The sequence below is a fragment of the Aureococcus anophagefferens genome, assembly GCF_000186865.1.
Source record: "Aureococcus anophagefferens unplaced genomic scaffold AURANscaffold_10, whole genome shotgun sequence".
Classification (NCBI taxonomy): domain Eukaryota; class Pelagophyceae; order Pelagomonadales; family Pelagomonadaceae; genus Aureococcus; species Aureococcus anophagefferens.
In genome coordinates this window covers 1,099,241-1,120,980 of record NW_008705570.1, presented here as the reverse complement: position 1 = coordinate 1,120,980, position 21,740 = coordinate 1,099,241, and the positions used below count along the sequence as shown (strand labels likewise).

The 21,740-nt window shown below is 72.4% G+C and overlaps 2 protein-coding genes across 2 annotated transcripts; one reads left to right on the top strand and one right to left on the bottom strand.

Annotated features, from left to right (window-relative positions):
• Nucleotides 1-4,531: 4,531 nt before the first annotated feature.
• AURANDRAFT_71714 (hypothetical protein) lies at nt 4,532-5,801 on the bottom strand (the record flags this gene model as incomplete). The annotated part of the gene is made up of 2 exons (XM_009039039.1): nt 4,532-5,044; nt 5,135-5,801. Coding segments are annotated over 2 exons (1,149 nt in total), but the record flags the coding sequence as incomplete, so codon positions are not given.
• An 8,027-nt stretch (nt 5,802-13,828) lies between these two features.
• AURANDRAFT_26725 (hypothetical protein) lies at nt 13,829-15,208 on the top strand (the record flags this gene model as incomplete). The annotated part of the gene is made up of 1 exon (XM_009039134.1): nt 13,829-15,208. One exon carries the CDS (start codon nt 13,829-13,831, stop codon nt 15,206-15,208), a length of 1,380 nt encoding a protein of 459 aa, XP_009037382.1.
• Between the last annotated feature and the right edge of the window lie 6,532 nt (nt 15,209-21,740).

The window sequence follows — 21,740 nt, the reverse complement described above, 5'->3', positions numbered from 1 at the left end:
AGCTTGAGGCCGATGCGCGCCGCGCCGCCCGCGCACGCGACGACGGTCTGGGGCCCCGCGCGCGTCGCGCGGAGCTCCGCCGGGTCCACGAGGGGCCGCGCCTCCGACGCGGGCGTCGCCGGGAGCTTGCCCCGCACGTAGCGCGCGCGGAGCTCGCCGTGGCCGTCCGTGAAGTAGAGCTCCGACCGCAGGTTCCGCAAAAACTTGTCGAGGCGCTCGTGGTAGTGCATGGAGTCGCCGTCGACGTCCAGCAGCTGCAGCCGCCAGATCGCGCGGCCCACGGCCTCCAAGAAATCGCCAAACGCCAAATCGTGGTTCTCCGCCATGGCCACGTGGTCGTCGATGGGCAGCAGCCGGCTCTTCGCGACGTCCGCGAGCATCTCGTACATGGTCAGGCGCCCCCGCCCGACGCCGTCCCGCGGGTTCTCCCGGTCCCGCTTCAGGTAGCGCATCTCGAAGATGCCGCTCCGCGACATGAGCTCGAGGTAGTCGCGGAACGCGAGCCGCGGCACCGCGGACGCGTTGTCCTCGCCGTCGTCGTCCTCGCCCTTCGCCCGGGGCCCGAACATGTCGAGGGGCGGCGCCGCGGCGCCCCTCTTCTTCTTCGACGGGTGCTTCGGGTGGTCCTCGGGCACGAAGCCGTAGCAGTGCTCCTGGAACATGCGCCTCAGCTCGGGCTCGTACGTCGCGAAGACCGCGTCGACCTGGGCAGCAAAAGGGTGGTTCGACGTCGCTTCAACGTGAGTGTTCCGCGCGCGCGCGTTCCGGAAACAGCATCCACGCTTCGAGACCGTTCCGAGAGATGATCGCTCGTCCAAAAATCAGCCGAAACGAGTGGAAAATGGCCGAGATCGGAGCCTTTGAAGTTGGGAATTTCGCTCTCTTTTGCTGCCCTGGCGTCGACCTTCTCCGTGTAGAAGAGCTCGCGCCGGAAGGCGTCGTTGTTGCCGATCAACTCCGGCGACGCCGCGCCGGGCGCGAGCTCCGGCGCGTTGAGCTCCGCGACGGCCTTGATGTAGGGGCCGACGTGGTTCGCGACGAGCAGCGCGAGCGCCTCGGGCAGCGCCTTGCCGTCGGGCTCCTTCGGGTCCGCGTAGCGCAGCAGCGCGAGGCGCGTCAACAATTCGATGAACTCGCCGCGGTCCAGCACGTTCTTGTCGTTTTTTCGCGACTCGTTCGCGTTGAACGTGTCCTTGAAGTCGACGTTGACGATATAGAAGAGCTCGCGGAGCTGCTGCTCCGTGACGGGCATGGACTGGTGGTCGATGCCCAGCGACTTGCGCCGGCTCGGGTCGCCCAGGGGACCCCGGAGCGACCGGCGGCCGCCCGCGGCCTCGCGGACCAAGGACGGGTGCCGCGCGCGCGCCGCGGCCGCGAGCGGCGCCGGCGGGCCGCGCGGCGCCGCGAACTGCGTCCGCCGGCCGAAGGTCGCCTTGCGCACCCTGGGCTCCTCGGGCGCGAGGCGCGAGCTCGCCTGCTTCACCAGCGCGGGCCTCGAGCCCTGCTTCTGCAGGAAGCCGCCCGACGGGCCCTGCTTCTGCGGAACGCCGCCGGACGCGCCCATCTTCGCGAGGGGCCTGTCGACGTCGAACTCGTCGTCGTCGTCGTCGTCGTCGTCGTCGTCGTCCTCGTCGAAGGCCGGGTCGGGCTTGTAGATGTCGTTGCGCGGCTCGCGGACGAGGCCGCAGTCGACGCCGAGCTTGAGGAAGTCGTCGAAGGTCACGGACGTCTCGAACGTCGCGTTGTGCTCCGCGTCCTCCGTGCAGCACAGGTGGAGGAAGAGCGCCGCCAGCAGGACGTAGTGCTCCGTGAGCCCCTCGAGGGCGACGGGCGCGTCCGTCTCCGGGATGAGGCGGAGCTTGATGAGCTTCATGTCCGCCCAGTCCTCCGCCGCGGCCGCGCGCGCGCGGCCCGGCACGTCAAAGAGCTCGTACTCCGCGTAGGCCCGGTCGTTCTGGGGCGCCGTCGCCGTCTGGCACCGCTCGCCGACGTGGGCCGTGTTGTGCGCGCGGTTGATCTTCGCGATCTCCGTGCCGAGGCGGTTGATCTCGCTCTTCTCCTCGTCGTCGAGGCGCCGCGTGGATCCTAAAAACGACGACGTCAGCGTCCAGGCGTGGGGGCTCCGGATCATCGTCGCCAGGTAGGGGAAATCGGTCCAGTCCTGGCTCCGGGGCCGCGTGCCCGTCAGGTCCGTGAGCTTGATGGGCCTGCGCCGCGGTGCGACGTCGACGACGTTCCGCCGCTCCTTGTACCGGGGGTGCGTGCCGAGCGCGTGGTCGTCGGCGCAGAGCACGCGGCCGTCCTGGCTGAAGAAGTACCAGTGGCGCCCCGGCGGCAGCACGCGGTAGATCGTCGCGCCCGTGATCTTGCAGACCATGCGCTCGCTCCGGCGCCGCGTGCTCCGCCGCTCCTTGCCCTTCTCCTTGAAGGACTCGTGGGCCGCGTGCCGCCGCACGGTCTCGTGGCGCGCGGCCGCGTCGCCGCCCTCCTTCCAGATCTCGGGCTTCATCTCGTCGCCGCGCCACTCGTCGCACTCGAGGTGGAGGAAGAGCGGCCGCGTCGACACGTACGCGCCCGACGCGCCGACGGCGAAGGTGAAGCGCACCTCGTCGTAGGCGTCGGCCCAGCAGTGGCCCTTGGCCGCGTCCTTGCCCTCCGCCTTGGCGATGCCCCGCGGGAGGCCCAGCAGCCCGCCGCCGTGCGGCTCCGCGACCTCGAGGAACATTTTGGGGTCTGTGCGGCCGCAGTTGCCCTCCGTGGCCCGCAGCGCCAGCAGGGACGTGTTCTGCTTGAGCCCCCCGGCTAAAGTCTCCACGGCGGCGGCGTCGAGGCCGCAGTTGTTGAGGTTGAGGGCCTGGAGCACGCGGTTGTGCTCGAGCGCGTACGACAACGCCACGGCGGCCGGCGCGGCCTCGCCGCCGACGCGCTCGAGCATGTCGACCTTGGTTAATAAATTCCAGGACAGGTCCAACCTTGTCAATGTAAAACAGTGCTTGAGCTCCGCGCAGAGCTCCGTGAACGGCGCGCCGTTGACGTTGTTGCCCGACACGTTGACGTCCCTCAGGTCCGTCTTCGACGTGTGGAAGCACTGGGCCAGGGCCGCCGTCCCCAGGTCGCCGACGCGGTTCCGCGACACGCTCAGCACCTTGAGCGAGGACGTCCGCTCGACGCCGCGGAAGAGCAGCGCCGCGACCTTGTCGCTGAGCCCGCACTTGTCGAGGCGCAGCGACTTCAGGTGGCAGTCCTCGACGCAGCCCAGGAAGCGGCTCAGGGCCTTGATGCCCGGCGCGCCGACGACCGTGCCCGAGAGGTCCAGATTCTCCAGGTAGCGGAACGCGAAGGGCGTCGCCGCGAGCTGCGGTAAGAGGCACCCCGCGGCCTTGGACTCGAGGCCCATGGTCTCGTTCGACGACGCCGAGGCAAAGTTGCTGTTGAGGGCGAGGGACTTGAGGCTCGTCATGTGCGTGTCGTTGCCGTAGCGCTTCCCCTTGCGGTGCTGGCGCCGGATGAGCCGCGTCGACGCGACGGCCTCCGACTTCGACGGCGAGGGAGGCTCGTCGTCGCCGGCGGCCCGGGGCGCGCCGGACCGCGCCGACGACCCGAAGGCGCGGGACCGCTCCTGGAGCGTGCCCGTGCTCCGCGACCGGATGGGCTCCTGGCCCATGGACGCGCGCACCTTGCTGGACACGCGGCCGGCGACGCAGCCCGCGGTCTTCGACGCCAGGGGCGCGTCGAAGGCGTCCTCCGCGAGGCGGCTCCGGAGGGCGATGGGATTCGGACTCTGCATGTCGAAGCCGCCGCCCATGGTGGAAGGCAGCCCTATCTCGCCACCATAGCGCTCGTGGTAACGCGTCAAGCAGCCAACGTTGGCGCACTCCGGGGCAGCCCTGCACCTGCGAACGTTGATCAAGCATGGGAGCCGACGACGGCCTCTCCGCGTCGGAGCTGAGAAATCGCTACCACGCCGGCGGCTCCGCGTCGGACGCGGACCTGTCCGCCGCGCAGCTCCGGGCTCGGTATGGCATCGAATCCAACAAGAAGGGTGCGCGCATCCCTGCTTCTCCCGATTCCCTTCCGCGCCCGCGCTCGCGCCTCCGACGCGCCCGCCGCCTCGCCCGCCGCGCGCGTCGACGCACGCGCGCGCGCTCGCAGACTTTAGCACGGGGTCCGGCGGCGGCGGCGGCGGCATGATGATCCCGGCCGTGCTGCTCGGCCTCGTCGTCGCCGCGGCCGTCGTGTACTTTGCGGTGCTGAAAGAGAGCCCGGAGGCGGCATCGGGCGACGACGGACCCATTCGCCTGACGAGAGATTAGGCGCGCGGAGTCCGCCGCGTTCGCCGTCGACGCCGCGCGCGCGTCGCCGCCGCGCGGCTCGCTAGAGGCGGCCACCAGAGAACTTGCCAGTGTGTGCGCGGAGAATGCCGCGGGGCCCCGGCGCGGCCGGGGGGGGATGCAGCAGGTTGACAAGTAGGCCGGCGGGCTTCCAGTTCTACGGTGTATCCTTAGTGCATCCTGCGAAGTCGGTGGCGTACGCGGCGCACGGCCTCCAACTCCGCCGCGGCCTCCATCTCGGCTATCTGCAGCTGCTGGTAGAGCGCCGAGCCGCTGGCGAGCTTCTTTGACTTCTTCTTGGGCGGCGAGTCCGAGGGCCGGGCCGCGCCGCCGCCGCCGGTCTCGCGGCGCTCGAAGACTTCCGGCGGGACGAGCGGCGACCACCGCGGCGCGGGCGGAGCGGGCGGAGCGGGCGGCGCTGCGGCGCGGGCCTTCCCGGCGCGCGGCGGGACGAGCGGCGACCACCGCGTTTTCTTCGCGGCGGGCGGCGCGGCGTGGCGCGACTCGAGGACGGGCGGGGGCGTGCGCTTCTCCTCGGCGGTCATGCCGCGCTGGAAGGTTCCCGTGATCGCCGCGGGCCGCCGCGGCGCGGCGCTCTTGTACACGCGGATCTGGGAATCGCGGGTCCGCAGGCTCTGCTCCCGGAGCCGCGCGGCGCGCGCCTCGGGCGACAGCGCGCCCGGCGGCTTCGTCGCCGCCGGGCGCGCCGCGACCTCGCGCGGCTTCCGCTCCCGGAGCCGCGCCACGCGCGCCTCGGGCGACAGCGCGCCCGGCGGCTCCGTCGCCGCCGGGCGCGCCGCGACCTCGCGCGGCTTCCGCTCCCGGAGCCGCGCGGCGCGCGCCTCGGGCGACAGCGCGTCCTCCGCGTCGAGCCAGCCGGGCGCCGTCGGATTCTCCGGCGTCATCGCCGCGCCGCGCGTCGCGGGCCGCCGGCTCGTCGCGCGCTTCGCGGACGACTCCGCCCGCAGCGCTTTCGACGTCGCGTTGCGAGCCACTTCCCGCAGCTGCTGCACCTCTCGCTGCACGAGCCGCCGGAGCCGCTCAGATTTTGCCAGGTCCGCGGCGAGGGCCGTCGCATTGCGCAGGGCCGTCGCGAGCTCCTGGCGTGTGGCGGTGTGCGCCGCCTCCGCCTCGTGCTGCGCCACGCCCATGTCGTCGAGCTCCTGGCGCAGGAGCGCGAGCGCGACCCACGAGCTCGTCGCGGCGCTCGTCGCGTCGGCCTCGGCGGCCGGCCGCGGCGCGGGCGACGGCGTGATGAAGCGCTGCGGCGCCTGGCGCGCGCCGCCGACGCGCCGGCCGAAGAGGCCCCCCGTCGGTGCCGTTGGCGTTTTTTGCGTGATCCAGGACGACTGGTCCACGCGGCCCTTCAAGGCGTGGAAGGGGAAGAGCGCCGCGGCGCAGTCGAGCACGACGGCCAGGCGGAGCAGGGCGTGGCGCATGGTCGTTGCGTCGCGGTGCGCGGTGCCACTGGTGCTCGACGAGCAACTCGCGCAAGATGGCCTCAGAAAGTTGAGGTACATGATGGACGGCATCTTGAAGGTTTATTGCCGCCCCCGCGCCGACGATGGGGCTGCCGCGAACAAACCTCCTCGGCTGCATCCTCGCCGTAGCCGCGAGCCAGCCCAACTTCGTCTACATCCTCATGGACGACACGGACGAGCTCCTCGGCTCCGCGTCGCTCATGACGCGAACGAAGGCGCTCGTCGGCGACAAAGGCGCGACCTTCTCCCGCTTCCGGACGCTGTCGCCCAAGTGCACGCCGTCGAGAACGGGCCAGCTCACGGGCCGCCACTACCACAACGTGCGGCCCGGCGCTCGCGGGCCGGGCTTAGTAGTGACGGGTGATGCCCAGGTGTGATGCCCAGGTGTGTTGGTGTGATGCCCAGTGTGACCCTCGGTCCGGGTGTTTTCGGGTGTGATGCTCGGTGTTTTTGCTTGGGCCGTCGTCGATCGTTAAAACCTAGTTAGATCTTCAATGTATCTGATTTGTGCACTCATTCACATTCGCACGCGCTGAAGTCGTGCGTCGGGCAGCCGCTTGCGTCGCAGCCGTCCATGGAGAAGATGTGGCCCTACGAGCACGACGTGCGCATCCCGTTCTGGATCCGGGGCCCGGGGATCGCGCCGGGGACGGTCCTCGACGTCATGGGCGTGAACAGCGACATCGCGCCGACCGTGCTCGACCTCGCGGGCGCCGCCGTGCCGCCCATCATGGACGGGCGGTCGCTCGCGCCGCTGCTTTTCGGCGGCGACGCGACGGCCTGGCGCACGCGGACGATCTGCTCCTTCGCGGAGGGCCAGTCGCAGAACTGGGGCCCGCGGCCGGCGTCGATCGTTTGAGGCGATTTGACGATCACTCGTAGGCGGCACGGAGCTCTTCGCCGGCAACGCGTCCGACGTCAAGGCCCTCGCGCATCCGCCCGGCCAGGGCCACACAAGGGCGAGGGGCCGACCCGAGAACCCGCGAAACCCTCGGGAGGGTAAGGGTGAGGGGCCGCCAAATTCCCAGAACCCTTAAACAGCTCGATCGCTCGTTCGACGGGAACCTCGCCCTCGTCCGCGACCTTCACGACGCGTGGGTCACGTCCGAGATGCTCCTCGCCAGCCATACGCGCGCCGTGGTTCTCCCGGCGGCGAAGATCATCGGCGAGTACCAGGCGGCGCTCGAAATCGCCCTCCAGGCGCGCGTCCCGATCGGCGCGCTCTACGTGGACACCTGGCACCCGTGCGTCCCGCTGGTGACCGAACAGTGGGTCCACCTGCTTCCGTTCCTGCCGAAGCGCGGTGCGAAGTCAACTCTCGCTTAAGGATCCGCGCTCACTCGTCGCACGGCGTCTTCCGCATCTAGGCGCAACCGGGGCAGAAGCAGAGGGGGCCGACCACCAGGCATACACCAGCCACGGCATACACCAGCATAGCAGCCGCATAGCAGCCGCATAGCAGACGCATAGCGGGCGCATAGCAGACGCATAGCAGGCGCATAGCAGGCGCATAGCAGACGCATAGCAGGCGCATAGCAGGCGCATACCACCAGCATAGCAGCCGCATAAGACCAGCATAGCAGCCGCATACCACCAGCATAGCAGGCGCATAAGACCAGCATAGCAGCCCACCAGCATACCACCAGCGTAGCAGCCGCATACCACCAGCATAGCAGCCGCATACCACCGGCATAGCAGCCGCATACCACCGGCATAGCAGCCGCATACCACCGGCATAGCAGACGCATACCACCCGCATACCACCAGCATACCACCAGCATACCACCCGCATACCACCCGCATACCACCCGCATAAAGCCCGCATAAAGCCCGCATAAAGCCCGCATAAAGCCCGCATAGCGGGCGCATACTACCAGGCATACCGGCGGTCAACCCCCTCGGGGCAGAAGCTCGGCGAGTTCTAGGTCAACGTTGCAGGAAGCACTGGCCCCAGAGGCTGCCCGGCGGCGCGCGGCCTCTCCGCCACGACTGGCGTCCTTCCCCTGTGTTCCGCGCGCGGGCGCGGCCATCGCAGGCCCCCCATGGCCGCGGTCCAGGGCTCCTTCCACCATTTTCACAACATCCGCAAATCCCACCTGCGCAACAAGCGCGCAAATAAGCGCGCCGTCGAGGAGGTGCGCGCGCTCGTCGTCTTCGACCGGCGCTGCCCGCCGGAGCGGACCTTCGGCTGCTCGCGCGCCGTCTTCGGCGAAATTCTCGACGTGTTATACCCGGGCGAGCCCGTCGACGGCGAGGGCGTCAACGTGGCCTTCGCGCACGCGCGGTCCCTCGCGCTGGCGGCGACGACGCCCGTGCCCGAGGCCGCCGTCGACGCGCTGGCCGTCGCCGAGTCGGCGCCCGAGCCGGAGTCGCCGCCGCGGCCCTCGACCGGCGACTCCGACCTCGCGCCGCGGCGGCCCCAGGAGGCCGTCGCCGTCGTCGTCGACGCGGCGACGACCGAGCAGCTCATTCCGCGCGCGCACTTCGCGGCCTGCGTCCAGCGCTACCTCAAGTACGCGGCGCTGGCGCCGCAGATCGCCGCGCTCTGGCGGACCTGCGACGCCAACGGGTCCGGGCTCCTCGAGCACGACGAGCTGCGCCGCGCGCTCAACGACCTCGAGAAGGGCAACTTCAGGGTCCGCGAGCAGCGCTGCAAGTCGGGCGCGCTGCTCCAGCGCTGCGACGACGAGACCGCGGCCTATCTCGTCCGCGCCTGCGACAGCGACGGCGACGGCGCGCTCGACAAGAACGACTTCATGCAGGCCATGCTCCTCTGGCGGCGCCTCGCGAAGGACCGCGACCGGAGGCAGCAGCGGGAAGCGAGCGCCGCGTGCGCCGTTATGTAGTTTTTGTGCTGCGGAGCAGTACGACGGCGTCGCGCGCGCGCCGCCGCAGAGACGTGTGTGCCCTCACAAGATCTCACAGCACCGGTACCCAAAACGTTCGCGGCGGCCTCTGATTGGCTGCGGCCAGTCGCAATTCGTCCACAGGCAAGAGCTCGAGCTGCGCCGCGCCGCACCGGGTCCGCGGGCGCCGACCGAGTGCATCGCGCGCTCGCTCGCACGACCATGCCCGACGACGACCAGGAGACGTACACGCGCCTCGACGGCGGCCAGCCCGAGGGCGCCGGCCGCGAGTCGGAGGCCGCGAGCCTCTGGTCGGCCTTCCACTGGCAGCTCGCGCGGTCCGGCCGGGAGGTCGCCGTCGCCGACGACGCGCCGGCGCCCCTTCCGGCGCCGGCGGACAGCTGGGGGTCGCTCAACTACGACGACTTCGTCAACGACGTGTCCGTCGCGGAGAGGCGGCGGTGGCGGCCCGCGCGCCGCGTCGCGTGCGTGGGCTACAGCGGCCGGACGCTCGCGCGCTGGGTCGTGACCTGCGCCATCGGCTGCTCCATGGGCGTCGTCGCCATCGCCCTCGCCCAGCTCACGGACGTGCTCGTCGAGTGGCGCAACGGCCGCGTCGCGCCGCGGGAACGGTCCGGCTTCGCCGCGTTCGTTCTCATCAACGCGGTCCTCGCGCTGGCCGCGGCGGCCGCGGCCGTGGGCTGCGCGCCGGGCGCCGAGGCGAGCGGCATCCCCGTCGTCAAGGCCTACCTCAACGGCGTGCGCATGCGGGGCTGCCTCAGCGTCCGCGTCTTCGTCGTGAAGTTTTTCGGCACGGCGCTCGCCGTGGGCTCCGGCGCGTCCCTGGGCCCCGAGGGCCCCCTCGTCCACCTCGGCGCCATCGTCGGGTCCTTCTTCACGGGCGGGCTCGACCCGACGCGCTGCGCGGCGCGTCGGAGGCGGCCCGCGGCGCTCTACGCGACGCGGCGGGGCCGCGGCGCGACGGCGGCCGACGCGTCGCGGGCCGAGGACGAGCGGCCGCCGCCCTTCTTCCACAGCGACGTCGACCGCCGCGACTTCCTGAGCCTGGGGGCGGCCTGCGGCTTCTCCGCGGCCTTTGGGGCGCCCATCGGCGGCGTGCTCTTCTCGCTCGAGGAGGCGTCGTCGTTCTGGTCGACGCACCTGCTCTGGCGCGGGCTCGTGGGCACGGTGCTCTCGACCTTCACGGCGCTGGCGCTCAAGCACCGGGTCTGGCGCCTGCGGCGCCTGAGCCACTACGGCCTCATCTCTCTGGCCGGCGCGTCCGACGGCGAGGTCGCGATCTCGCTGCTGCCGCTGGCCGCGCTCGTCGGCGTGCTCGGCGGCGTGCTCGGCGCGGGCTTCAACGTGTGCTGGCACGCGCTCATGCGCGCGCGACGACGCGCGGGCGACGCCGTCGGCCGGCGCGCGCCGGACGCGCGCGCCGCCGGGCGGCGGCGCGCGGCGTTGAAGGTCGCGGACGCGGTCGTCGGCGTCGCCGTCACGTCGGTCGCGTTCTACGGGGCCGCGCGCGCGTCGTCGGCGTGGGCCTGCGTGCGCGCGTCGCCCGACGTCGCGGCCTGGACGGTGGACGACAAGTTCGCGCGGCGCTTCGACTGCGCGCCCGGCCACGTCCACGAGCTCGCGAGCCTCTGGTTCGGATCGCGCGAGCGCGCGATCAAGAAGATTCTCGAGGCCGGCGCGGGCGAGCTCCGCGGCGGCGGGCTGCTGCTGAGCGGCGTCCTGACCCTGGCGACGCTCGCGCTCGTCTTCGGCAACGCGCTGCCGGGCGGCCTGTTCCTGCCGCTCATTTTTTGCGGCGCGTGCCTCGGCGGCGCGCTCGCGCGGCTCGCGTCGATCCCCGACGGCTTCCGCGGCGCCGCGGAGCGCCACGTGGCCCTGCTGGGCGCCGTGTCGCTGCTCGCGGGCGTGCAGCGGTCCACGGTGTCGCTCGTGGTCATCATACTCGAGGGCACGGGCAACCAGCACCTGCTGATCCCGATCATCGTGGCGACGGTCTGCGCGCGGGGCGCGGGCAACTTCCTCTCGGAGGGTTTGTACGAGCTCGCGCTGGAGCTCAAGCACGTGCCCTTCCTCGAGAAGCACGTCCACGCCGGCCTCGACGCGCGGCCCGTCGCGGATCTGGTCGTCGGGCGGCCGGTGGTGTCGCTGCCGCGCGTCGCCAGGGCGTCGGACGCGCGGCGCGTGCTCAAGCACACGGCCCACGGCGCGTTCCCCGTGGTGCTGGACGCGCCGGAGGAGCCGGAGCGCGGCGACGCGGAAAACCCAAAGGCCGCGCGCGCGCGGCCGCCGCCGCGCGTGCTCCTGGGCCTCGTGCTCCGGGAGCACGTCCGCGCGCTCCTGCGCCACGGGCCGGGCCTCGACGACTCGGCGCGCGGCGCGTTCCCGCCGGACCTGGCGACGCGCCTCGCGACGTCGTCCTACGACGCCGGGGTTAGCGTGCGGTCGCGGTCCGCCGGGGACGGCGCGCCGGCGGCGCGCTTCTTCCCCGAGCACCCGCTCGGCCGCGACTCGGACGACGCCCCGGGCACGCGCGAGTCGTCGGCGGACACCGGGCCGGACCACGACCTCGACCTCGCGCCCATCATGGTCCGGTCGCCCCACGTCGTCTACGACGACTGCCCCGTGAGCCGCGCGTACCGCCTCTTCGTGACCATGGGCCTCCGCCACCTCGTCGTCGTCGACCACCGCGACAACGGCGTCGTCGGCATCCTCACGCGCAAGGACCTCGTCGCCTGCTCCCACCACAAGCAGGACGCGCTCCACGACGGCGCGTCCACGCCCGTGGACCCCGCGTAACGTATTACTGTCTGTCTCACGCGAGCGCGGCCGCGGGGACGAGGGCGACGCCGGACGTCGGGGATTCGGGTCGGGGGGTTGCGCGGCGGCAGCGCAGGGCCGCGGCCAGCACTGCGAGCACGACGAGGACGGCGCCGGCGATGGCGATGATCCACCAGCGCGGCTCCTTCCCGTCGCGCGCGCGGGAGTCGTAGTAGCGCACGTCGCGGACGCAGGACGCGGCGGACGCGTTGACGACGGCCTCGCCGATGGGCGCCTCGGCGGCCTGGAGGATGGCCGACGCCGCGAGGAGCGCGAGCAGGCGCTGCCCCGCGGCCGTCGGGTGGATTTCGTCGGTTTGCATTCGCGGGCAGTCCGACTGTTCCGGGAATCCCGGGTAGGTCTTCCGGCACTCGTCGACGACGGCCGCGTACAAGTCGAGGACGGCCGTGTCGGCGAAGACCTCGCGCGCGACCGCGTTGAGCTCGACGACGTCGCCGTCGCCGCGCTTCGCGTTTCGCGCGCCGACCGGGGTCGTCGTCGCAAACACGAGACTGCGCGTCGACGCGTTCAGCAGACGGAACGCGTCGATCATATTGCTGCGGTACTCCGCGCGCGAGACCTTGGCGTAGGTGTGGGGCTTGATGTCGTGTAAACCCCAATTGAAATAGACGACCGCGAAGCGGCGTCCGTCGACGAGGGGCTCCAAACATCCTCGCAGCCCGTGGGAAGAGCCGCACCAGCCCTTGCGCGACTCACCCGAGGGCATGATCGGTGCGAGGCCCAGGGGCCGCAGCAGCTCCTCCAGCGCCGGCATGAAGCTCTGCGTCACGCTGTCGCCAAGTACCAGCACCGACGACGCCTCCGACACGGAGCAGCGCTCGTCGTCGAAGACGCCGCAGCTGCCCCAGCACGACGTCGCGTTCCTCGCAATTGCGATGGGCAACGCAAGCAGTGCAGCCCAGACGCCGAGAAGCCTCATCGAGGCCTTCATCGGCCACGACCCAGCCTCGGGCCGATGTTTAGGTTCAATGAAAACAAAAAGTGTTTTTGGTTAGACGATGGTGGGCAGCGGGGCGGATGGCGGGGATGGAAGTCCGTCGTGCTCCTCTTCGTGCTCACGGCCTGCGCGGCGTCGGCGTTCCAGGCCATCGAGACGCCCAAGGAGCTCAGCCGCGCGATGCACGCCCGCGTGACGCTCGCCGGCATGCGGGCCAAGTACAACATCACGAAGTCGGACTACGCGGACATCGTCGACGCGCTCTCCGTGCCGACGCCGCGCTGCGGCCGCTGCAACCGCGCGGACCTCGACTCCAAGTGCACGTCGAAGCTCAAGCACTGCAACTGGAACTGGATCGGGTCGTTCTACTTCGCGTTCACGATCTTCACGACCATCGGCTACGGCACGTTCACGCCCGCGACGGCGGGCGGCAAGGTCCTCGTCGTAATCATCTTCTTCCCCGGCGTCATCGCCCTGGGCTACTTCATGGCGGGCATCGCGCGCCTCAACAAGAAGGTGCACCACGACCTCGCGAGCATCGGTGAAAAGGCGCGCGGCGTCCCCCCGTCCCTGTTTCTCCCCCTCACGCCGCCGTCCGCAGGCGACACGAAGGCCTTCCAGGGGTGCATGTGCATGTTCGTGTTCGCGCTGCCGTTCCTCTTCGTGCTGGCCTACGGGTACCACGCGTCCGAGGAGATGGGCTGGACTTTGGGCAACGGGTGCTACTACGCGTTCGTGACGCTGTCGACGATCGGCTTCGGCGACTACAGCATCCGCGACGTCACGCTCTGGGAGGTGCTCTTCATCCTCATCGGCGTCGGCATCATCGCCATGGCCATCGGCGTGACAACGGACCTCATCGAGTCGAACATGGCGGCCGCCAAGGAGGCCGCGGCGCGCGCGGCGTCCAAGGTGAAGCTCGCCGCGTCGGACGCCGCGACCGCCGCGGAGCGCGCCGCCGGGGAGGTCGTCGCGCACGGCGCGGCCGACGTCGCCGGGGGCGTCGTCCACGGCGCGGCCGGCGCGGCGCACGTCGCCGGGGGCGTCGTCCACCGCGCGTCCGGCGCGGCGGCGCACGCGGCGAGCGGCGCGGCGCACGCGTCGGACGCGGTCCTCCACCGCCGCCCGTCCGCGGCGCCCCGCGACGTCGCGCTGGACATCGCCGCGCCGCCCTAGGGGCCGGCCGGGCGGGACGCCCCTCGTGCTTTAATTCGTGCCTGTTGAGCCCCCCGCGGTTGTCCGGCGACCGGTGGCGACGGCGTAATTGACGGCGTCCACACACAGAGGCGTCACTTGAGGCGTCGCACAGGCCGGACGAGGGAGTATCGCGGCGCGATGCAGCGAATGCTGGCCTCTGCGAAGCCGCGCGGCGCGATGCTTGCCGCTCGCCGCCTCGGCCGCGACCTCGGGGCCCGGCGCTTCTTCGGCGCCCTGCCGGAGCTGACGGAGTGCTCGACGCTCCCCAACGGCCTGCGCGTCGCGACGGAGCGCACGCCCGCGGAGTGCGAGACCGTGACCCTGGGCGTGTGGATCGACGCCGGCAGCCGCTACGAGGCGGCGTCGAACAACGGCAGCGCCCACTTCCTGGAGCACATCGCCTTCAAGGGCACGGCGAAGCGGAGCCAGCGGTCCCTCGAGGTCGAGGTCGAGGACATGGGCGCGCACCTCAACGCGTACACGTCGCGCGAGCAGACGGTCTACTACGCGAAGCTCTTCAAGGAGGACGTCGGCGCGGGCATGGAGATCCTGGGCGACATCCTCCAGAACTCCCTCCTGGACGCGGGCGCCGTGGAGCGCGAGCGCGATGTCATATTGAGGGAGATGGAGGAGGTGAACAAGCAGCACGAGGAGCTCATCTTGGATTTGCTCCACGAGGCCGCGTACCGCGGCGGCGGCCTGGGCCGCACGATCTTGGGGCCCGAGGCGAACATCCGGACCATCTCGCGCGACGATTTGGACGCCTACGTGCGGACGCACTACACCGCGCCGCGCATGGTCGTCGCCGCCGCGGGCAACTTGGACCACGGCGCCGTCGTCGACCTGGCATCGGAGCACTGGGGCGCGCGGCCGCGGAGCTCCCAGACGACCTTCCCCGCGGACTTCGACGCGGCCGTCTTCACGCCGACGGAGGTGCGGCGGCCCGACGCCGACGAGCCGCGCGCGCACGTCGCGCTCGCGTTTTCCGGCGCGTCGTGGACGTCCAAGTACGCGGTGCCGCTCATGGTGCTCCAGACGCTGCTGGGCCAGTGGGACCGGCTCAACCCGGCGGCGGGCGGCGCCGGCGGCGCGCCGGGCGCGCTCGCGCGCGTTCTCGCGGCGTCCGACGACTGCCACTCGTACGTGACGTTCAACACGTGCTACAAGGACGGCGGCCTCTTCGGCCTCTACCTCGTGGCGCCGGCGTCGGGCTGCGACGCCGCCGTCGCCGCGACGATGGGTCACCTCGCCGCGCTCGGCCGCGGCGACCTCATGGACGACGACGCCGTCGCGCGCGCGAAGGCGCAGCTCAAGGCGAACGTCATCTCCCAGCTCGACGCGCTCGCCCACGTCTGCGAGGAGATCGGCCGCCAGTTCCTCACCTACGACCGCCGCGTGCCCCTCGCCGAGCTCCTCGCGCGCGTCGACGCGGTATCGCCCGAGGACCTCCGCGCCACCGCGCGCGCCTTCCTCGGCGGCCGGGCCCACGCCATGGCGGCCTACGGCGCCGTCGACAAGCTCCGGCCCTTCGACGCCACGCACGTGAGTAACTTCTGAGCGCAGGTCGCCGTCGGGGGGGATAACGAGCCCGGATGACTAGCCTGGCATGTGATAACTAGCTTACCTTCGTCCAAATTTACCGTGCGTGTGCCGCGGCCGCCAGAAGTCGAGTTGCCAGTGGCGCTGCGTCGAACCCCGCGTAACGAGACGTGTAAGAACCGAAGGACATCGTGCCCCCCCTGCTCCGCGCCGCCGCCGGCGGCCTAGGCGCCCGGGTGGTCGTCGACGAACGCGGCGAGGCGGTCCGCGATGGTCTGGGCCTCGCCCGGCGGGAGCGTCGGCGCGAGGTCCGGGAGGAGGGCGAGCCACGCGGCGACGCCGCCGTCGACGTAGCGGCGCCAGCACGCGTCCGGCGCGGCCGCGGCCGCGTCGAGGCCCGCGGCGGCGAGCTCCGCGTCGAGCGCGCGCGCGTACGTCGCGACGAGCGCGCGCTCCGTCGCCCGGCGCTCCTCGGGCGCGAGGGCCGCGATGCAGTAGGCGCCGAGGTCCGCCGTCGCCGGCCCGACGCCGGCGAGGCCGAAGCTCGCGAAACCGCCGGCGACGGCGTGGTCCGCGCGCGCGTGGCCGTGGCAGAGGCACACGGGCCCGTCGTAGGCCGCGGCGCCCGCGGCGGCGCGCGCCGCGAGGCGCGCGTCAACCGTCACGCTCGCCCCGAGCCGGCGCCACGCGGCCGCGTCGGGCGCCGCGGCGCGATGCCAGTGCCGCCGCGGCGCGCCCCACGTCGCCGCGTGGAGCGCCGCGTAGGCGCGCGCGGCGGCGGCGTGGTCCGCCTCGCCGGGCGCGCGCCGCTCCAGGAGGACCATCATGTCGCCCGTCGCGACGTCGCCGCCCGCGAAGTAGCAGCGGGGGACGAGCGCGCCGAGGCGCGGCGCGACGTCGTTGTAGAAGTCGGCCTCGCGCGCGAGGCCGAGGGCGACGCGGGCGGCGGGCACGGGGAAGCGCGTCGACTTGAGCACGAGCTCGACGAACGACCCGTCTTCGCAGGCCGCCTCGACGACCTGGACGCGCGAGAGCGCGCTCGGCGGCTCGTCGAGGAGGCGGACGCTTCGCACGGTCTTCCCGAGCTTCTGCGACAGCCAGAGCTCGAAGAAGGGCGGCAGCCCGTCGCCGTCGGCCGCCGTCGGCTCGTCCCGGGCGACGGGCTCCTTGGGGATGGGCAAAGAGAGGGCCACCATAGTGCACAAAAGGGCAGCGTTTTGTTTGACGGCGAATATCAACCCGCACTTGTGGCCAAATCGATGGCGCACTCTGAGATGGGCAGCCCTCGGGGGACCGAGGCCGACGCCCTCGACGCGCCCGCGCGGCCGCCCGCCCCGCGATCCGGCCGCCGGGCCCTCGCGGGCGCCGCCATCGCGGCGACGGCCATGTTCGCCGCCGCGGCGGTCACGGCGCGGCGACGTCCGCTCGAAGCGCCGCTCGCCGCCGCGCCGCTCGCCCCGCACGCGGCGACCCTCGCGTCGGCGCAGATCGCGACGCCGGCGCCGACCGCCGCGGCGGCGAACGCCTTCGTGCCCTGGCCGACGGCGACGACGCGGCCGTCGCCGCCGCGGCCCGGCGACGACGACGGCGCGGCCGCGCCCGCGGCCAACGCCACGGACGACGCGCCCTTCGAGTACCACGCGACGGCGTGCAAGGAGGACTGCAACTGCACGACGTCCAAGGTGCCCGTGCTCAACGGCCTCGACGTCGTCTCGCCGTTCCACGGCAACCTCATCGAGGGCGGCCGCGACTTCTCCTACGACTACAAGGGCTACCGCTGGTACTTCAAGAACGCGATCAACCGGCGCGCCTTCGTCGACGACCCGGGCCGCTACGAGCCGCGCTTCGGCGGCTTCTGCGCCTACGGCCTCGCGTCCGAGTTCGACGCCAACGGATTTTCTTGGACGGCCGCGAACCTCGGGCCTCCCGTGGACACGCGGGCCTACCGCATCTACGACGACTACCTCTACTTCTTCATGTCCGACGCCGTCGTCGAGTCCTTCGAGGACAACGGCCTCAACCGGTCCATCATGGTCGCGGAGGCGCGCTGGCGCGGCTGGTTCCCGGACTTCGAGCGGGAGCTCTTCAACACGCGGTGCAACTGCAAGTACTCCGCCACGGAGAGCTTCGAGTGCGAGTGGCGACGGTGAGGCGGTCATAGAGGAGCGTGGCCGGTCTCCCCGATCGTCCGCGGGGGTCCTTAGGGGGTCCTCGACCGACGGTGAAGGAGCGGTGAAGGTCAAGAAGCCTCGAAACTCCTCGAAGGCGGCGGCCACCATGGCGGCGCTTTGGGTCGCGCGGCTGCTGCCGCTCGTCGCGGCGTCGCGGCCGTCCGCCGGCGGCGTCGCAGCGCCGCCGGCGGAGGCGGACTCGCCCGCGTGGCGGCGCCTCGTCGAGGCCTGGTCGCGCCGCCGCCTCGACGCCGGCGACGACGCCTGCGAGCACGCCGAGTGCTGGTCCTGCCCGACGGCGTCGAGCTGCGAGGCCGCGGGCTGCTTCTACGAGGCCGAGTTCGACTACTGCGGCGAGACCTGCTCCGAGACGGCGTGCTGGTCCTGCCGCGCGGCGGACGAGTGCGACGCCGCGGGCGACGGCTGCGCGTGGGTCGGCGGCGACTACCCGTTCTGCGACACGAATCACGCGTGCGGGGCGGCGACGTGCTTCGCCTGCGGCCTCGACGAGTGCGCGGGCGTCGACGGGTGCATGCTCGACGCGCCGCGCGGCGGGCCCGGGGCGGCGGACTACTTCCACCCGAGCTGCACGGCGTTCCGGGAGTGCTCGGGCGACTACGACTGCTGGGCGTGCGCCGAGGCCGAGTGCGGCGCCGCGGACGGCTGCGAGTGGCTCGGCGACTACTGCGCCGAGGCGTGCGGCGCGGGCAAGTGCCACGTCTGCGGGGAAGACGAGTGCGAGGCCCGGGGCTGCGACCTCGTCGACGCCTCCGACCTCTTCGCCGGCGCGGACGACGACTTCCGACCCAAGCTCTGCGTCGAGGCCTGCTCGCCGACGAACTGCTACTTTTGCCTCGAGGACGACTGCGACGCCACGGACGGCTGCATGCGCCACGAGGGCCTGTGCGTCGAGGCCCGGGACTGCTCCCCGGACCACTGCTGGGCCTGCGGGACGGGGGAAGCCTGCGCCGCCGCGGGTTGCGCGGTCGTCGAGGACGCGGACGGCGCCGACCTCTGCGTGGACCCGCGCTGCGACGACTGCGAGTCCTGCGGCGAGGGCGCCTGCCGCGCGAGCGAGACCTGCGAGCTCTACGAGGGCGACCCGGCGCTGCTCGGCGCGTCCTTCGCGTGCGCGCGCCCGGACGCGTGCGTGCCCTACTACGCCTGCGGCAATTGCGACGAGGACCTCTGCGCCGTCGGCTACGTGCCCGGCTGCAAGCTCTCGGAGGACGCGACGCGCTGCGAGGCCGACGACGCCGCGCTGGCGTGCTCGAACGTCAACTGCGGCGCGTGCGGCGCCGGCGCCGCGTGCGACGCGCTGCTCCTCTGCTCGACGACGCCCTTCGGGACGTGCGCCCAGGACCTGAGCTTCCTCGAGGACGGCATGGGGCCCTGCCGCGCGGAGCTCTGCGAGCTCTGCCCCGTGCCGCAGCTCTGCGACGCGGCGCCCGGGTGCGCGTTCGGCGACGCGTGCGGCAAGGACGAGGCCTACTACGGCTGCGGCGCGCAGGCCTGCGGCCCGGCGTCCTGCGCGCTCTGCGCGACGGCGTCCGCCTGCGACGCCGTGCCGGGCTGCGCGAGCCAGAGCCTGCCGGGCGCGGGCGACCTCTGCGCCGTCGACCTCGCGGCCGGGTTCCTCGCGCCCGCGTGCTCGCGCGACGCGTGCTACGCGTGCGACGTCGCGGCCTGCGCGGCCACGCCCGGCTGCGCCTACGACGACCAGACGGGCGCCTGCGGCTTCGACTGCGGCGCCGACGGCGGCGGCGTCGTCTTCGAGTCGGACGCGCGGCGCTGCTACGCGCTCGTGCTCCGCGGCGCGTGGCAGGATCGCGCGCTCGCCGTCTTCGACGGCGCCGCGGCGCTCGTCGCCGCCGGCGAGAAGCGCACGTCGGCGCACGTCCGCGACGACCTGTGCCTCGGCGACGGCTGCTACCGCGTCGACGTGAGCGGCGGGCGGCCGGGCGTCTTCGCGCCCTGCTTCTGGACCCTCGGGCCCGCGTTCGCCGGCGCGGCGCCCGCGGACGCGGACGCCTTCTGGCGGACGACGGTGTCCTGCGAGGAGCCGCGGAGCTTCGTCGCGCTCGAGGCGGGGACCGCGTCGCTCGCGGCGTCGTGCCCGGGCTTCCCCGACGCGGACGGGCCCGTCGCGCCCGCGCCGACGGCGCTCGACGCGCGCGTCGCGAGGCCCGACGACGGCGCCTGCGACGGCGTCTGGGCGCCCATGGAGATGTGGGACCTCTGGGGCGACGGCTGGGGCGAGACCTACGAGATCCGCGGCGAACGGGGCGCGGTCGGGTCCGGGGGCCTCGAGTCGGGCGCGTCCGCCGTCGACTTCCACTGCCTCGAGCTCGACGTCTGCTACTCGCTGACGGTCTCCGGCGACGGCCCGAGCCCCGAGGAGGTCCACTGGCAGCTCGGCCGCGTCGAGGGCCGCGCGGGCTTCCGCGACACCTTCTCCCTGCCGGCGTCCCCGGCGTGGTCGGGCGACGTCGCCCTGGGCTGCGAGGCGCCCTTCGCCGCCGCGTCGCCGGCGCCGTCCGCCGCGCTCCCGGAGCCGTCGGCGCGCTTCGAGCGCGTGCGCGACGCGCTCGCGGGCTCCTCGGAGACGACGGCGCTGCTCGACGGCGACGTCGACGCGCCGGAGGCGCTCGAGGTGGCGCCCTTAAACGCGGGCTACCCCGGCGCGATGCTGCCCCGGGCGCTCTTCGGCGGCGGCGGCGAGGCCGCGCTCGCGAACGCGGCGCTGGGCCTCGAGCTCGACGCCGCCGCGCCGCGCTACGAGCTCCGAGCCGTCGGCCCGCCGCACCGGCTCCTATTCCTGACGCCGATGGCGGCGCTGACGGTGCTCCGCGCGACCCTCGCCGGCGGCGACGTCGGCGACGACGAGGGCGGCGGCTGCGTCTACGTGTCGGCCGCGGCGACGTTCGTCGTCGTCGACGGCGCGCTGCGGGACTGCCACGCGGGCTTCGGCGGCGCGGTCTTCGCGGAACCCTTCGGGCTCGTCGCGCTCAGCCGGGGCTCCAGCATCGCCGACAGCACGGCGGCCCAGAGCGGCGGCGGCGTCGCGTCGGGCGACTCGGTGGTCCTGGACGCGTCGTCGATCAGCAACTGCCACGCGCGCGGCCGGGCGGGACACAAAAGAGTCGACACGACTTCAATGTGCGCGTCATCGAACAGGTTCGAGTGCTCTCTGGAACGCGCGCGACGAGAGCAAACGACTCGTCCCAACATGAGCCGAATCGACCGAGCTCGAGAAGTTTCGCCGGACCGGTCCAGCTCACTGGTCGTTTCCGGCACAGGCGCTCGGCGGCCACGGCGGCGGTGCTATTTATAGTTATTATGGGTTGCAGGCGGAGGACGCGTCGACGCTGGTGCCCGTGGCGCTGTTCTCGTCGACGATCGCCGACTGCTCCGCGACGTTCGTCGGCGGCGCGATCAACGTGCAGGCGGGCACGGTCCACGCGGACGCGGGCTCGTCGATCCTGCGCTGCGGCGCCATGGTCGGCGGCGGCATCTTCACGCCCCACGCGGCCTGGCTGTCGGGGGGGTCCTCGGTGCGCGCGTGCGCCGCGGAGCGCGACGGCGGCGGGGTCCACGGGAGCCTGGTCGTCGACGGCGCGTCGGAGATCGCGGACTGCGGCGCGGGCGACCGCGGCGGCGGCGTCTTCCTGGCGGCGGGCGACGTCCTGGTGATCGACGACGGCGCCGTGCGGAACTGCGACGCGCTCGACGGCGGCGGCGTCGCGGGCGAGCGCGACGCGTGGGTCGTCGTCGCCGCGGGCGGCGCGATCGAGGACAACGTCGCGTCGCGGTCCGGCGGCGGCGTCCACGTCGCGGAGACGTCGACGGTGGACCTGCGCGGGCGCGTCGCGGGCAACGCGGCGAGGGACGGCGGCGGCCTGTTGCTGGGCCGGGGGTCGCGCGCGTTCCTGCGATCCGGCGCGGCGCTCGAAGCGAACGCGGCCGCGGACTCCGGCGGCGGCCTCGCGGCGGAGGACGCCGCGCTGAGCGTCCACGGCGGCGTCGTCTTCAAAAGTAACGCGGCCGGCGACGGCGGCGCGGCCTCGCTGACGCGGTCGACGCTCCACGCGTCCGCGACTGTGTGGAAATCAACCACTGGTGGGGGGTCCCCACCAAACTTCAGAACTCTCTATCTCAATCAAATCGAAGTCGATTCGGCTGATTTTTGGACGGATCGATTGCTCTCGTCGAGTTCTCGAAGCACGGCAGAAAGCCTTGCGTCGAAACCGTCGAATACGCTCACATTGAAGTCGGGTTGAAGGTTTGGAATCCACACAGGTCCGCGAGCCGCTGCCGCTTCGTCCGCGCGGTTCTCGACGTCTCGACGGCGGCCGTCGGCTGCGGGCTCGCCGACTCGA